Below are 14,899 nucleotides of genomic sequence, written 5' to 3'. Positions count from 1 at the left end.
CATGTTTAAAACAAATCATGAGCTCAAGCATCTACAGTCACCTGTAGTTTGGGATAATGTGTGGGCCTACAGTTGTGTAAACAGGTAGCATTCTGTCAAGACACAAACTGTCAATACTTAAGCAGCTTTTAGGTGAAAATACTGAATAGTAAGCACCATTAGGCACCTCTAAAAATGAGTTACATTATTAAATATATTTGTGTCAGCTAATCTGAGCTAAAGTAACAAAACTGAAGCCTCCCCTGTCTGGAAAATGATCTACCTCTTTCTTTACAACATGTAAAAAAGCTGATCCTCCAGGATTCAGCAGCCCTAAAAATAGACAAACCGCTATTCTTCATTTCTATTCAACTTGACATTATAGTGGCTACTTGGAACCAGCAGTAATGAGGGAGCAAGAAATTCTTCTTAATCAAAAACCCCATGCCTCCTGTCACTGTGTTTTAGGTGAAAACACTCACACATCATCTTTACAATCACGCACGCATGGACGGTTTGGTGTTGCTGGTGGTGCTGTCCTCTATAGCAGTGAGAACACTGACAACAGCTACATGCCTGAGACTAATATCCTGCTCCAAAAGACCAAAATGCCCTCACAATCTAAAACATCCTAGTGAAAACAGTAGGCTGCACTGTCACACATACACACACTGCTCCAGTCATGATAGGCTAAAAATAGCCAATATTGAGAATCAGGATTGGCAGTGAAACAGCTTTCTGCAACGCCACAGATCCACATTTTGACAGTTAGGTAGGTTTGGAAGCCTTCAGTCACAACCTATGAATACAAATATGGACGCAACAGAAGAAGAATATTTCATGATCTTTGAGGAACCTGAAAGTAATTGTATATTTGTATAGGAATGAAGCATTCAATGTTCACAAAACTTTCACTACAGTGTATTTTTTGGTGATTGTTTACACTTTTTTTTCTAATTAAGTAGGAAACAAATGTATTTTAGAAATTTAAAGAGCTTTTTCAATACATGGACATTCTCCATAAGATGAGTTTTTCTATTATGCAGCACAGTGCAGCTTTAAGCCGGCTTTGCCCTTTTCAGCCAAGACTAAAGACTTTCCCTCAATAACTGGAAATCCAATAAAATTTTATTAAACGTTTAAGAGTTATTGTTTGAAATGTTTCAAAGCTATTTTAGATGCCAGATATTCTGCAGGATGAATCACTCAGTTTTTAAATCCTAAATCACATCGGTAAGACAGGGCCATAAAATTCCCAGACAGCGCTCTCACTCTCTACAGATCCTGGATAGCTGGCACAGTGGTGGGACTACTTACTGTTTACTGTAACCTTTTGTAAATTTCTGTCTTTTATCCACAATAGCAGTGAGAAATTACAGTGCATTTGGAGACAAATCTGAGTACTCAGCAGTCAAATTGTTGGTTGTTTTATTTTCCTATTGTCATTATTATTATTATTATTATTATTATTATTATTATTATTATTATTAGTATTATTACTATTATTAAAATTATCATCTGTCATCTGTTGACAGCTCTACGTTAAGAAAACAGTCACATCTTTAATTGATACTTTTTTAAATATAGACATCAAAATTTTATATTCAATTTTTTAATATGGTGCCAATTTAAGGTGGTTTAAATTCTTAGGTAAAGATAGAGGACCACATGTTGAGACAGTCCCTAATGGTAGGGAGAAAAACTGCTTTTAATAGGAAGAGACATCAGGCAGGCTCAGGGGTCTTCAGCTGACTAGAGAGTAAGGGGCAAAAGAAGAGAAAAAGGAGGGCATGCAATAGCAGCATATAAATGCAAGGGGAGTCAAAGTACGTGAGTGACAGTAGTCGATGCATCATACGAAGCCTACAGCAGCTTAATGGTTCAGGATTTCCAGAACCAGCCTCAACAGTAAGCTTTAAACAGGAAAATTGGAGACCTAATCATAAAAGTAGAGAAGGCGTCTGTCTTCTGAACCCAAACTGGGAGCTAGCTTCACAGGGACCTCCCATTCTACTTTTGGAAACTTGAATTATATGCTAGAAGAATACATTTAAGCTCAATTCTGGATTTAACAGGAGCAAATAAAGAGGTATGTGAGAAATATTAGCTTTCCTTCTAGTCCCTTCTATCATTCATGCTGCAGCATTTGGGGTCACTTAGAGGCTTTTCAGAGTGCTTTGAGGACGAAGAATTTGAATGTTCCAGCTTAGAAGTTTAGAACAACTGCATCAATTATTCTTTCAGGATCACTCATAGACAGATGTGCAGATGAATGAAGACTAGTTTAGAGATTTGATTAACCTCTTATATCCCTGCAAGGTTCAAATCTTGTCCTTTGTATCCAATTTATACATGTCTGATTTGAAAATCTTAGAAGAATTGTGAAACCAAGAAACATCTAAGTGACTTGATTTGAAGGGTGACATCTACTTTTTCTTACTTGCATGTTACTGAAATGTAATCTAATGCTACATGTTTCACTAGTCACCACTGGGCAGGGCTCGCAAAATCTCTAGCCCGGGGCTAGCGATATCTCGGGTCGGGCGACCGAAATCTATCTCAGCCCCGCCCATCGGGCTATATGATTGCCCGGCGGGCGGGGCTGAGATAGATTTTTATGACTTATTTTGTGTGCGAGGAAAACTCTTTGTTTACCGGGACAAATTAGAATCTATCATACAGATGCTGAAGTAAAGTGTTTTTTACAAATTGACTCAAATCTGAGACCATTACTGAGATCATTAGTAACCTTCACTAGTGCTGTTTTTTGCTATGATGCGTTCTAAACCTTCACTTAAACTCTTTGTTTATTTGAAGAGTTTCAATTGATCAGCTTAAAAGACTCTGGTACTACAATACTACAGGTGTTCACAGCCAGGCCACGTAGAAATGACTGCAGTGTACAGAATCTTATTTAGCTAATATTTTTCATGAAATATTAACTATATTCAATATTCAATCTTTTTCAAAAAACAAAGTGTGTTAACTCAAAGGTTTATTTGGTCTAATTTTATCATGTCTGGTAATTTATTAATGCAGGTAAATTTGGAGTCTGTGTGCTGTTTCTCAATGCAATTTACCTTTAACTGTTAGAAAGTCATTCAAACAAGTTTAAAAAGATCCAAAACTGTATGAAAAGATCGATCAGAAATGACCACAAAACAGCCAAACATGGTTGTAAAAATATTCAAAAAGAGAACAATGGTGAAGCAACACAGAACAACCTTTGTAGTCACAAACGACACACAGAGAACAACACTATATATGAAAGCACAACGACTAAAGGGTGATGCCAACTAACTGCTGAGAGACACTAAATGGCCAGAAAGGGACAATGAAGGAATTAAAATGTGACGGAAATTGACCATGAAAAAGCACCAGTAAAATGGCCAAACATGAGGCAAAAAAACAATAACCATGGTCTAGTACCCAGTGTCAAACTAAAGTATTCAGACATGTGCTCCACCATCTATTTAACAAAACTACACAAACAGATTACTGAACACAACACAGCAAATTAAGAGTTCCTCCACACACCAGAACAAGTGGTAAAGTTGATGTGTGTGTTTCTCAGAGTGTGAGGAAGTAAACATCGTCTGTCTTACCTGCATTGTCTTGTGTTGTTGCTATGACCCTGTGGGGCACTCGAGGTGAGACCTTCAGCCCTGCTCGTATCTGGTAGAACCTGAGGTGGTGGATAAAAACAGAACAGTCACGCTTAACGAAGCAGCACTGCTTAACTTCACCCTCTGCAGTCTGTGAGTAGGTGAAAGGTATCAACACAACTTTAGGTTTTAACAATTTTTTGTATGTTTATTTTAAATTACTTTCGATTTACTGTCTCTGTTTGTACTCTTTGTATGTTTATTGGTTTTATTTTTATTTTTTATCTTTATCCATTTCCTTAGTATTATTTATCCAGTGCTTTAGATCCACTTTATTGGTATTACAGTTGAATTGTTTCTCAGGGTTTGTTTCTTTTGATTCAAGAGTTTCTCTGTCTCAGTCATAGTATAGGTATATATATACTATGTATAGGTATATATAGTATATATATACCTATACCATTCTCATCCTTCTTGATCTTAGTGCAGCGTTTGATACCATTTCTCACAATATTCTCCTGAACCGGTTAGCTTCCATTGGTATTAGTCATACCCCACTTACCTGGTTTACCTCCTATCTCTCAGACCGCACTCAGTTTATCCAACTTAAATCCCATTCTTCAGCTCTCTATCCTGTTTCTGCTGGTGTGCCCCAGGGTTCAGTATTGGGGCCTCTTTTATTCATTATTTATATGCTTCCTCTTGGTTATATATTCCGAAAATATAATATAAATTTTCACTGTTATGCCGATGACACCCAGCTCTACCTTTCTTCTAAACCCAATTCATCCCTCCCACCTACCTCCCTCTCAGACTGTCTTATTGAGATTAGATCCTGGTTCTCCTCCAATTTCCTCAAACTTAACAGTAATAAAACTGAAGTTTTACTTGTTGGTACACCATCTATCTTAACCAAATCCCACAGCTTTTCCATTAACGTTGAAAATTCTCCCACCCTTCCCTCCCCTCAGGTTAAGAGTTTGGGTGTCATACTTGATAATACTCTTTCATTCCAGTCTCACATTAATTACATAACACGGTCTGCTTACTTCCATTTACGTAATATTCACCGACTCCGTCCCTTCCTTACTCCCCATGCTGCTGCCATCCTTGTCCATAGTCTTATTACATCCCGTATTGATTACTGTAATTCCCTCCTATTTGGTCTCCCTAAAAGGTCCCTTCATAAACTCCAACTTCTTCAAAATTCTGCAGCTCGGGTCATAACTTGCACTCCGTTAAGTGCTCATATTACCCCAGTTCTTCAGCAGCTTCACTGGTTGCCCATAGAAGCCAGGATAAATTTTAAAATCTTACTTCTTGCATACAAGTGTATCCATAAATCTGCTCCTTCATATTTGTGTGACCTGCTCCATATCACCACTGTTTCCCGCACTCTCAGATCATCATCTGCTATTCATCTTACTGTTCCGTCCTCACACCTTATCACTATGGGGAACAGAGCTTTCAGTCGCTCTGCTCCTCGGCTCTGGAACTCTCTTCCTCCTGCACTAAGAAATATTGACTCCCTCTCCGTATTTAAGACACAGCTCAAAACACATCTGTTTAAACTGGCTTATTCGCTTTAATGCTGATTTTATCTGTTGTCACGCTCTGTTTTGTAATTTTAACTTATTTTATGTATTTTATGACTATTGTTCCTTTTATTAATTGTGTTTTTTGTAAGGTGACCTTGGGTTTCTGAAAGGCGCCCTCAAATAAAATGTATTATTATTATTATTATTATAGGTATATATATAGTATATACCTATACTTATAACTTTATAGGTATATATTCTGTGCCCTTAGTTTCCTTTTAGTTTCTAGCTTTGATAACAGTTTCTCCATAAGACCCTTGGCTTTCTCTCCTGTGTCAAGTCCTGTCTCTGTGTGAGGTGTTTCCCTGTTTAGTTATTTCCTGTTTTATTGTTTCAGACATGCATTCCTTGTACTTTGTCTGTATTTTTGTCTCGTTGGTGCTCTTTGACCTTAATAAAGGTTTTAGTTTTTTATATCCTTAGTATTGGCTTTCAATTCCCATTCCCACAAAATATTTTCTTGACAGAAATGTTCTTAAGCCCATCTTTCATTTAACTTTGCAGTTGTTTGTAAAACTATTCTTCAACTAAAGCCACTTAAATTCAAAAGATGTTAAATATCATATTTTCTAGCCTCTTCCTAACCATCCATACAAACTCCACACAGAAAGGCCCTGGACACTTGGTGGAATCAAACTCAGGCCCTTCTTCTATGAGGCAACAGTGCTAAACACCACGCCATCATGCTGCCCACGCTAATATCTGGCTAATTAACATTCAGTTTGCATGTTAGTATAGTGGAAGTGACAAGAAAATGGTACTTAAAAATTGCATAAAATTGTCTGTTCATTTTACTGTGTTCACCAGGCCCACTTGTTTTGTAGTTAAACACTTGGAGCAGACGTTGCTAGGACAATTAACGATTAAAACAATTAAATAAATGGTTTGGAGGTAATGTATGTGTTAGCCAAACCATTTCTGGAGCATAACTGTGCATTGTACCATGTATTTATATTAATGTGATAAACTCATTTAAGATATTTGCCACTTATAGTTTGACTTGCTGAAATTTCAGCAACTGAAAAATGCAGTTACAGATCTTTGTAACTACATTTTTTTATTAACAAGAAGATCCAGGGAAACTGATTTAAGGTATGTGCAGTTTTGGCATTGTGAAATTCACCTGGAGCCTAATACAGAAAGCTTTGGCTAATTTGGCTAACTTTGCAGCTCTTGTTTAAACCAACGTATTGCAGTAATCCTGTTTATTGAAACTGATTAGAGTCTTTGTTTTCAGATTCTAACGTGCTTTCCATTAACTTAATGAGAAAATAACATTAAAGCTACACAAAGTCGCCCATCGATTGCACAAATATTCTTATACTATTAAAGAATTATTGACAGAGGGTTATTAATTAGGTAAAAGTATTGGAAAATATCTCAAATAGGGTTCATTTGAAATGATAAACAGTCTTTTTGTGTTAAAAATGTATCATTTACATTGAATCATTGTGACCCAAAGCAGATTTGGGTAAAACCTTCACATCATTAGCAAGCTGAGACCAAAGCATGGCTGTGAACTTGATTATGTCATCAGTGTGTTAATGACAGCGCTCGATAGAGAAGATGTCACAATAAAGAAAATCAAAAAGGTGTTTTTTTGGAAAGAAAATAGGTCAATTTAGTGATCACTTCTTACTCATGTGCTATGGCAGAGATGTATAAATAGCAGTGTTCCATGAATAGTTTTCAACAAGCTGAATTGTTTTTATTAAAAGGCTAAATTGCAGAAAGGACAGAATACTGAATAAGAAAATGCACCTGTGTTTTTAAAACGTACTTTTCCTATTACAGTATAAAATGTAAATGCTGCTTATCGCCATTTTATCCTTTGCAAATCAAATGCAGATTTAATCAGTATTCCTAATGCAATCAGTGGACAGCTGTGTGGCCCACTAGTCTAGCACAGGGATTAGTATTGACTTAAGAAAGCACATTTCAGTGTGGGAAGATGTGTAGATGTTGGTAACTAAACTATTCTCTTTCCATAGGGCTTTATCTTTACACTGGGGTCAGATTTTGTTTCGTGCTCACAACGGATCTCTTCTGATATCACAGAGCAACGTGGCATCGAGTAAAAACAAACATATTAGTGCACTCAACTGAAGGGATTATCGTGATAAAGCTTTAGCCCATCACATTTGGAGAGGGAAAATCATTTTGATAAAGCTGGTGTTTCACTGAGCCAAATGACATGTTTTAATCTGCAGACAGAGCAGGCTACACAGGGCCCTTTTTTAGTCTGGGAATATCATAAAAACTGCAACAAGAAAGAAGAACTACCTCTATCATTAACAAAACCTTTTAAACTCCCTATTTGTAAAGCACTGGATGTAACATCTGTCTTTTTCATTAATAATACTACATTATATAATAATAGGAAGACGACTTTGCATTACAGGCAGTCTGCTGGGGGCCTCACTGCTTCATTTTCATTTGCCTCTCTTGAACACTGTTCCAAACAGCACTGTCAGTGCTCTGCATGTGACATTTTGCAACACTTTACTGCAAACATTTCTTCTTAGGCCTGTGCATCGGCTAGCAATAGCAGAATTAGCAGCTACAACACTCTAGCTAGTTAGCGCCAGTTTTGATATAGCTTTTGGACTTTATCCACATCAAAAGCTTTAGATTGTGCTAACAAATTGAACTAATGTTTGAACTAATTTTAATTAGTTGCGTACACAAGCTCTGTGTCAAAAAATAGCATTGTTATTGTTCTATGATGAAACAGAGATTTTGATATTAGCTAACAATGGTTGCATTTAACCAGCAGAGTATTTAACTAGCAGCAGAAATAGAAATAGAAATTTTCCAGTAAATTAAATGATTCAGGATATGTGCACTTTTTAAATACTATTAAATATATATAAGAAAAATTCTTACCCCCTTTGAAAGAGATCCACATTGTGAAACTTGTGCAACTCTAGAGAAAACTCCACTGTTCCCTGTACTTCAGACATGATATGATCCCACTCATCACCTGTCAAAAAAGAAAACCAATCAATATGATGTATAAGACCAATGAGCCAAAATAACACCAAATCCACACTGAGAGGTAAGACAAATGATGACATTTCTAAAACTAGCTCCCATGGAAGTGATACTGCATGACTCATTCAGTCCACTGCAGTGTGGATAGCAGACAAAGATAGAGACCCTGGTCTGAATATAGTTCTCATTACCAGTGGTCAGGTTAATGTTGCACATATGACAACCACCCCTGTGATTGAATTATGTCACAGTAAAAAATGAATGCGTGCAGCTGTATGTTCTCTGTCTTCTATCTACCTTAAAAAGAAAAGCTGTGAGCCAGGTTCTATTGTAGAAAACATCAGTTTATTGGCAGCAGTAGCATTGTCACATTACCTTTATAGTACATTTGAATAATAATAACTTTTATAACACAGATGTTTTTCATTTTTAAACATCACTTTTGTATGCCCAATATTTTAAAACACAAAGAAGAAGAGTCTCCTTATTATGTTTGACATAACAATAACATTTAATACTTATAGTTTAACGTAGTGTATCGCTGTGGTGCCCATTTATTCAAAAGAAAGGGTGATTATCTATCACAGTTTTGTTTACTGTAGCACAATTTTTTTGAATCCATCCTTTGGATACACAACACAGAAACCCATTATCTTTCTCCAGAAGCCTTACTATTATACAGTTATATAAACTAATATTGAATTTCCATTGTCTCTTGACTTAGGTATCTATTGGGATCTCTTATTGGTAGGATCTAATAGGTATGCTTCAAGTCATTGAGTCCTGCTTAAATAAATCACAATTATAAACCCATGTGTCCAAAATAACTTCTGATCAGTACTGTACATACTAGACTTGCTGACTCTCTGTTCATTCATACCATATTAAAAGTACTACCTGTCACTTGTAATTAAAGCTCAGAACATGAACCATCCAATTTACTACAAACATTAGATACCAACCTCGTAGTACACAGGCTATAAAGTGCTATGAGAGCTGAAACACGGCAAGTTTGAGCTGCCATCAATCGAAAGGTGCTCAAACACTGACTGTGTTTACAGTCAAGCATATTAAGAAACCCATAATTAAACGCTTTGAAATATAACACCACCATGTGTGTGGTATTGGGTGAGTCTTCCTGTAAGCACTGTAAAAACTATAAAAGCAATATTACTATAAAGTAAGACGTACACAGTGACGTTTCATTTCATCAGAGCTCAGACACTCAGAGCGTATATCATTTGAATTTGCAATAAGGAAAATGGGGGAAAAAAATACAACTGTCCCTGTCTTAGTATTCAGTGTATTTATATCGATATAGCGTGAGGTTAGCACTGTTGCCTCACAGCAAGAAGGTGATGGGTGTGTTTGCAGTTAGGCTAATTGGTGATTCAGTATGGCCCATAGGTGTGAATGGTTGAGTTAGTTTAAAAAAGGGGCCTTTGGGGCACATTTTTTTAAAGCTTCAAGACACTTGTTTTAAAACGAATGCACTTTAAAATACTTACACGATGTGCTAATAGCTAAACTACAGGTATATCAACTGTTTTTTCTATTTTTATCTAATTTGTTTTAAATTGAGGATTATGTAAAAGGAGTCCTTGACTACACACATAGTATTTCATTAACAGCTAAACTATATGCATGAGTCAGACAAAAGCACAGACGGTATAAGAGCGTCCAGGCCAAGCTAACTTGGAGGTGCCAAGCTAGCTTAGCCGGGAGCAATCTTCCTCTAAGCAAAAAGACTTCTGGTGGTATAGAAGGCTACATGAAATCACCCGCCTTCAGGTCACTTTAGGTGTCACCTTAATAAACATTTCCCTGAAAATGATGGTCATTCTACGAGTAAGGAAGAAAGATTATCTGGAATATCCTCATTGGGGAAAAGCTAGTAAGCCGTTATCCAATGAGCATCTAATGGTGAGTTTCTGAGTCAGTTATTGTACCATTTGCATAAATGTGTCTGGGCTGGGACAAAAAGGCTTCTTTTATTTCAGAATTTTTTCAAGATTCTTTTAAGAAGATGTTACAGCTTTTAAAAAAGAAAGAAATGTTAGAGAAAAAAGTCTGACTTGTCCCTTCATCTGAGCAGAGAAATTAATTCCCAGTGTCCTCTCTTAACACTTTATTTGACCAAATAGGGTGAATCTAAGGTGTCCTGACAGTTGGCAGAAAAACGCTCTCTTCTAATGCTGATAAGATGGATTAGAAGATTCCTGCCAACAGTGGAGAAAGAAAGTAAAATCCAGTGCCCACATTAAAGCTGAAGACCATAAAAGCAAATGAGTACAGTCCTGAGACACACAGTATCCTTCACTAATGTAGTACATCAGCTGCCCACTGCCGCAAATGGCCTAAGGAGACAAGTAACGACAGAGACGCTTTCTCTTTGTGCTGACTCGGCATGCTGCTTGTAAGAACAGTTATAGGTCATTCGATGGGAGACGGTGAGATGCTGAAATATGTTTCTTTTTGCGCTGCTTAAGATATAGCTAAAGCTGCTTTGTCGCTTCCTTAATTCACTGAACTGTTGTGCAGGCCACCGTTATACTTATCTGTTATCGGCTGTCTCCAACATACATAATAAGAAGGAGCAGCTCACTTCTCCGACAATGTGTTAGGTAGGCAGTAAGTCGAATGAACACTGTGTACTTGATAAAATGGAAGCTCACAGGCCGGGGACTTACTGTAATATGTTTTTATTTCCCAGTGAAACAATCAGCAGCCTACAGTACATGACAAGAGCACCCAGACGCATGCACTGATTATCAGCCTGTGTTGAAAATTCATCAATACGTTAATCAAATCAGCGAGGCACACACCAAAGCACCCACGCTGACAGCTCCAGAGGCATACAGCTGTCAGTCATCTAAGAGAGACACACTGTGTTTCTTTTCATGACGATGACAACAATGATCTTGGTTGATGAAACGCCCCACCAGCTAAACTGCAGCATCGGACCTTTTAAAGCATAGGTGTCAAACTCTGGCCCGCGGGCCAAATTTGGCGAAGCCATACCAAATTACTATTAGAGCTGGCCTACTGGTATTATACAGGTAATATATATATTGTTTAGTATTAAGCTTTGCTTGTTCCATATTCAGTTTTTCAGCAAAACTTGTTTGAGTCCATAACAAAAGATTCATTCTTATATCTGGAGGAAGATTTTTCAATAAATATTAATGTTAGCCCGCGACTTTGTTCCAGTTTTGAATTTTGGCCCACTGTGTATTTGAGTTTGACGCCCCTGTTTTAAAGCATTCTCTGTACCTTTACGTCAGCATTAATAAATTAGTGAATAAGTTGAATGTAGATGCCTGTGGGACTGAACTTGAAATGCTGGCATTTAAGGATGAGAGAAAATTCCAATGCAGTTCAGTATTATTAATATAGCGCCAAATCCCAACAACAGTCACCTTAAGGCGCTTTATATTGTAAGGTAAAGACCCGAAAATAATACAACAACAGAGTTTTATTTTATTAACTGCTCGATTTGCATAACTCTTTGCAGAAAATAGAACTCACAGCTTTCTTTTTTCTTCCATTTGTTCAATTTCCTCAATTTTTTTATAAACCCATTGCACACGATGCTGCTATAAGCCCAATTTTTAGATAATACATGTTTGGGAATCGGTGTGCTGGTGCACAAATACTAAACAGGTTTTTTTGTCTGTTTGTTTTGTAGATTCGACAAAAGAAATTGAACAGATGTTGAGTTTTTGCAACATGCTGTGACAAAGTGACAAAGTGCCTAAAGGTACAATTTACATTTGGTTCTTTGCTAAGAGGTGTGTTATGTGTAGACACAACCCTGGCTTACCCTTTGAGTTAGGAGGCCTCTTTTATGCCTGAATGATTAACAGGTCAATGTCAACTAACATAACAAGTAAAAAACACATTCCTGCATTCATACAATGTCCTTAATACACTGTTGAATTAACTGTGTTCGAGCACAGCTCCCAGACATCTCTACATAACCTGTAGCCAAACTACACTTGGAATTTTCTGCTTGTGCAATTTTGTGAATTATCTCTTTCTTACTAGAAGCAAATCATTAAACACTAATCGTTGCAAAACACCCATCTGCTGTCTTATTATTATTTAATGCAGGCCACAAACACACCACACACTCTGGCATTCTTGGAGGTCTAGAGTTTGCAACTTGGCTAATTCTACCACCTTAAGGAAAACCTAAAAACTCTTTGTTGTCCTTAAGCTGCCCTCTTTCCTTTGCTGCAGCTCCTGTTGGCGTCAGCTCAGCTGGGACCACCGATGACATCTCCAGTGTCAATTTGAGAACGGATGAAAAAGCAACACGTTCACAGTGTCTGCGTGTGAAATAAGCACATTTTTGCAGGCTTAGCAGGCATAAATGTCACTGTAAGACAGAGAGCCATTGTTTGCCATGAGCTGCTGTATGTGCACATAGCTCAAAGAACCGGAAATTAATCTCAGACATTATTCCACTGATTAACATCCACATCCCTCTCCAGCACACAACAACAAAAAGCTGTCACCAAATATGTTACAGCACCTTCTTATAAGCAAGGGTATCAAATCACAGTTGCTGTAGCAAATCCATCATTTTCACCATCTCTAATTTCGAGAGAAAGCTATCTGCAAATTGGTTATCTGGAGTGGCACTTTACAGAAATCCACTGAGCCAGCCCAGCAATCATGTGATGGCATAATCTAGCATTTGCTAAAACCCCTCCATGATGCTGTATTATGCTCTCTGTTGTTAAATTACAATATTACGCCAAATCCCTGCAAAAAAAAAAAAGGATAAAAACGAAAGAGAACAAGAGAGAGGAGTGGGCCGAGTTATGGAGTTAAATGAATCAGAATATGACTTTGAGAGGATGTGACTGGCATCGCTGCAATCGCCAAATTAGATTCTCTGAAGATCAAAAGGCTTTTCTGCTGGCGTTTGGAGGGCTGCATGCAATCCGTAAACAGACGTACTATTTGTATTCACAACTCTGAAGCACTGTTCACTTGTATGGAAACCGAGTGCTGGTCACGTTGTCCAAAGAAAAAACTAGTTAAAAGTGTGAAGATGGGCATTAAAATGGAATGCTCGGTGTTGGATTAACTGGTTTCAAAGTACTCTAACCTCGGCGTTATGTTCTATAATGACATTTTGAGATCAGTCAGCTACACCAGTCCCTGAATTTGTCACATTAGTACATGAGCAGCATTATTAAATGAAGACTATTTGCCCTTATGTCATCAGTTATGTCTGTTTTAGCATTTTTGCACACGAGTTTCAGTCTCTGCTGTGTTTGTATTACACTATTTGAGCCTACAGGGGGACAGCTTTGACAAAAATCCTTTGTTATCAAAAGAAATCCAGTGCTGCACCAAACACAGTTGCCAGTTATCAAAATTAAACCACACTGTAGTATGTGGCTTGCTTAAAGACAATTATCAATGCTTTTATTTTGAAAGCTACATGTATTTTCCCCATTGCTTCTTCAGCTTATCACTGTAGAGTGGGCTTAAATGTTTTGTTTCCTCAGTGGTGACCACATATATGCAATAGGTCAGACAGAGACCCTCAGCTGCCATACAGAGGAAACGCATATGGACTATGAATTTAACCCGTTAGCCTCCGTGTTTTAAGCAAATCCGTCAGCCTTGCAGCTCTGGCGCCGAGCAGCAGTGTACTACAGAAAGCAGCTTTCTCTGTTGTAATGTATGACAGCTGAGCTTCCCTCTATCCTCTCGTGTTCCGAAGACAACAAACCAGCCAGCAAAAGGCAGAGGAGGAAGGTGTCACATGAGGAATGAAACAGCCTCACCTTAGCGCTGATGTGGAGTGATATCCGCAGAGGGTTTCTGGTCCAAGCCTCTACTGGAGTGAATTGCTGTTTGCGGACGGATGCGCGGATGTAAATGTTTATATCATCGCTTCTCCTGCTGCTGCTGCTGTTGCCATGGTTATTCATCCAGACCCTGTGTGTTCTGCAGTCCCCTCTCGCTCCCCGTCTCTCTCTCTCTCTCTCTCCCTCCCCTGAAGGGGATTTCAGTTTGGGAAAAGTATCGCTGAGTGGCCGTGTCTTTGTGCACAACGCTGACCGCATATACTGACTGTGGATAGTTTCACAAGGTGAATATTAATAGTCAGCAGCACCCAGTCAGCGTAGTGCTGCTGGTGTCCGTCCGGCAGGGCGGGCTGACGTCAGAGCCGGCCCCCTAAAAGCTGTAGTGAACCGTGCACTCGGAAATTACCATGATAAGGAACAAAAGGGTGACTGTTATGCAAACAAAGTGTTATTGCAATAATAAGCAGGCGGACGTCACGTGATTTGGACACACTATTGGGCTTAGTGGAAGGAAAAATAATAATGACTAAAAATGAAATGCGTGATTGCTTAGAGAAAAGAGCTGTTTGATAGGTGACCATAGGTTTCTTTGGGAAGCGGTTTGATTATAACCCATAATTATCCTCTATGATGCACATACAAATTAGCATTTCTTAAAATGAGTTTGCTATATGGGAACAAAGTTTGAATAGAATTGAGATTGGGGTGGATGGAAGTTTATTTTATCCATCATATCTTTAACAACATGTGTATTACCATAATAATGTTAACAAATCAACATTCCTATTCAAACAGAGGCAAGAAATTCTTTATTTATATGTTTTATTATGTGAGCCATTATCATACATTATATAACAGTGTGGTGTTTGGAATTGGATGTGAAAAGCAAAGG

General features: G+C 37.9%; 1 protein-coding gene across 1 annotated transcript in view; it reads right to left on the bottom strand.

The window, feature by feature from the left end:
* Nucleotides 1-14,309, bottom strand: part of fam135b (family with sequence similarity 135 member B) — a 58,835-nt gene extending 44,526 nt beyond the window's left edge. Inside the window, exons 1-3 of the mRNA XM_085396135.1 lie at nucleotides 13,984-14,309; nucleotides 8,069-8,165; nucleotides 3,585-3,664 (exon numbers count right to left, since the gene is read on the bottom strand). Of these exons, the coding sequence (XP_085252261.1) occupies nucleotides 3,585-3,664; nucleotides 8,069-8,145 (157 nt within the window). The 5' untranslated portion in view covers nucleotides 8,146-8,165; nucleotides 13,984-14,309. The remainder of the gene's footprint in view (nucleotides 1-3,584; nucleotides 3,665-8,068; nucleotides 8,166-13,983) is intronic.
* Between the last annotated feature and the right edge of the window lie 590 nt (nucleotides 14,310-14,899).

This window comes from Rhamphochromis longiceps, linkage group LG22 (assembly GCF_057381845.1).
Source record: "Rhamphochromis longiceps isolate RC_006_pf linkage group LG22, R_longiceps_female_GT1.1, whole genome shotgun sequence".
Lineage (NCBI taxonomy): Eukaryota > Metazoa > Chordata > Actinopteri > Cichliformes > Cichlidae > Rhamphochromis > Rhamphochromis longiceps.
Note: the sequence above shows the minus strand (reverse complement) of the source record. Positions and strands in the feature narration are given on the sequence as shown.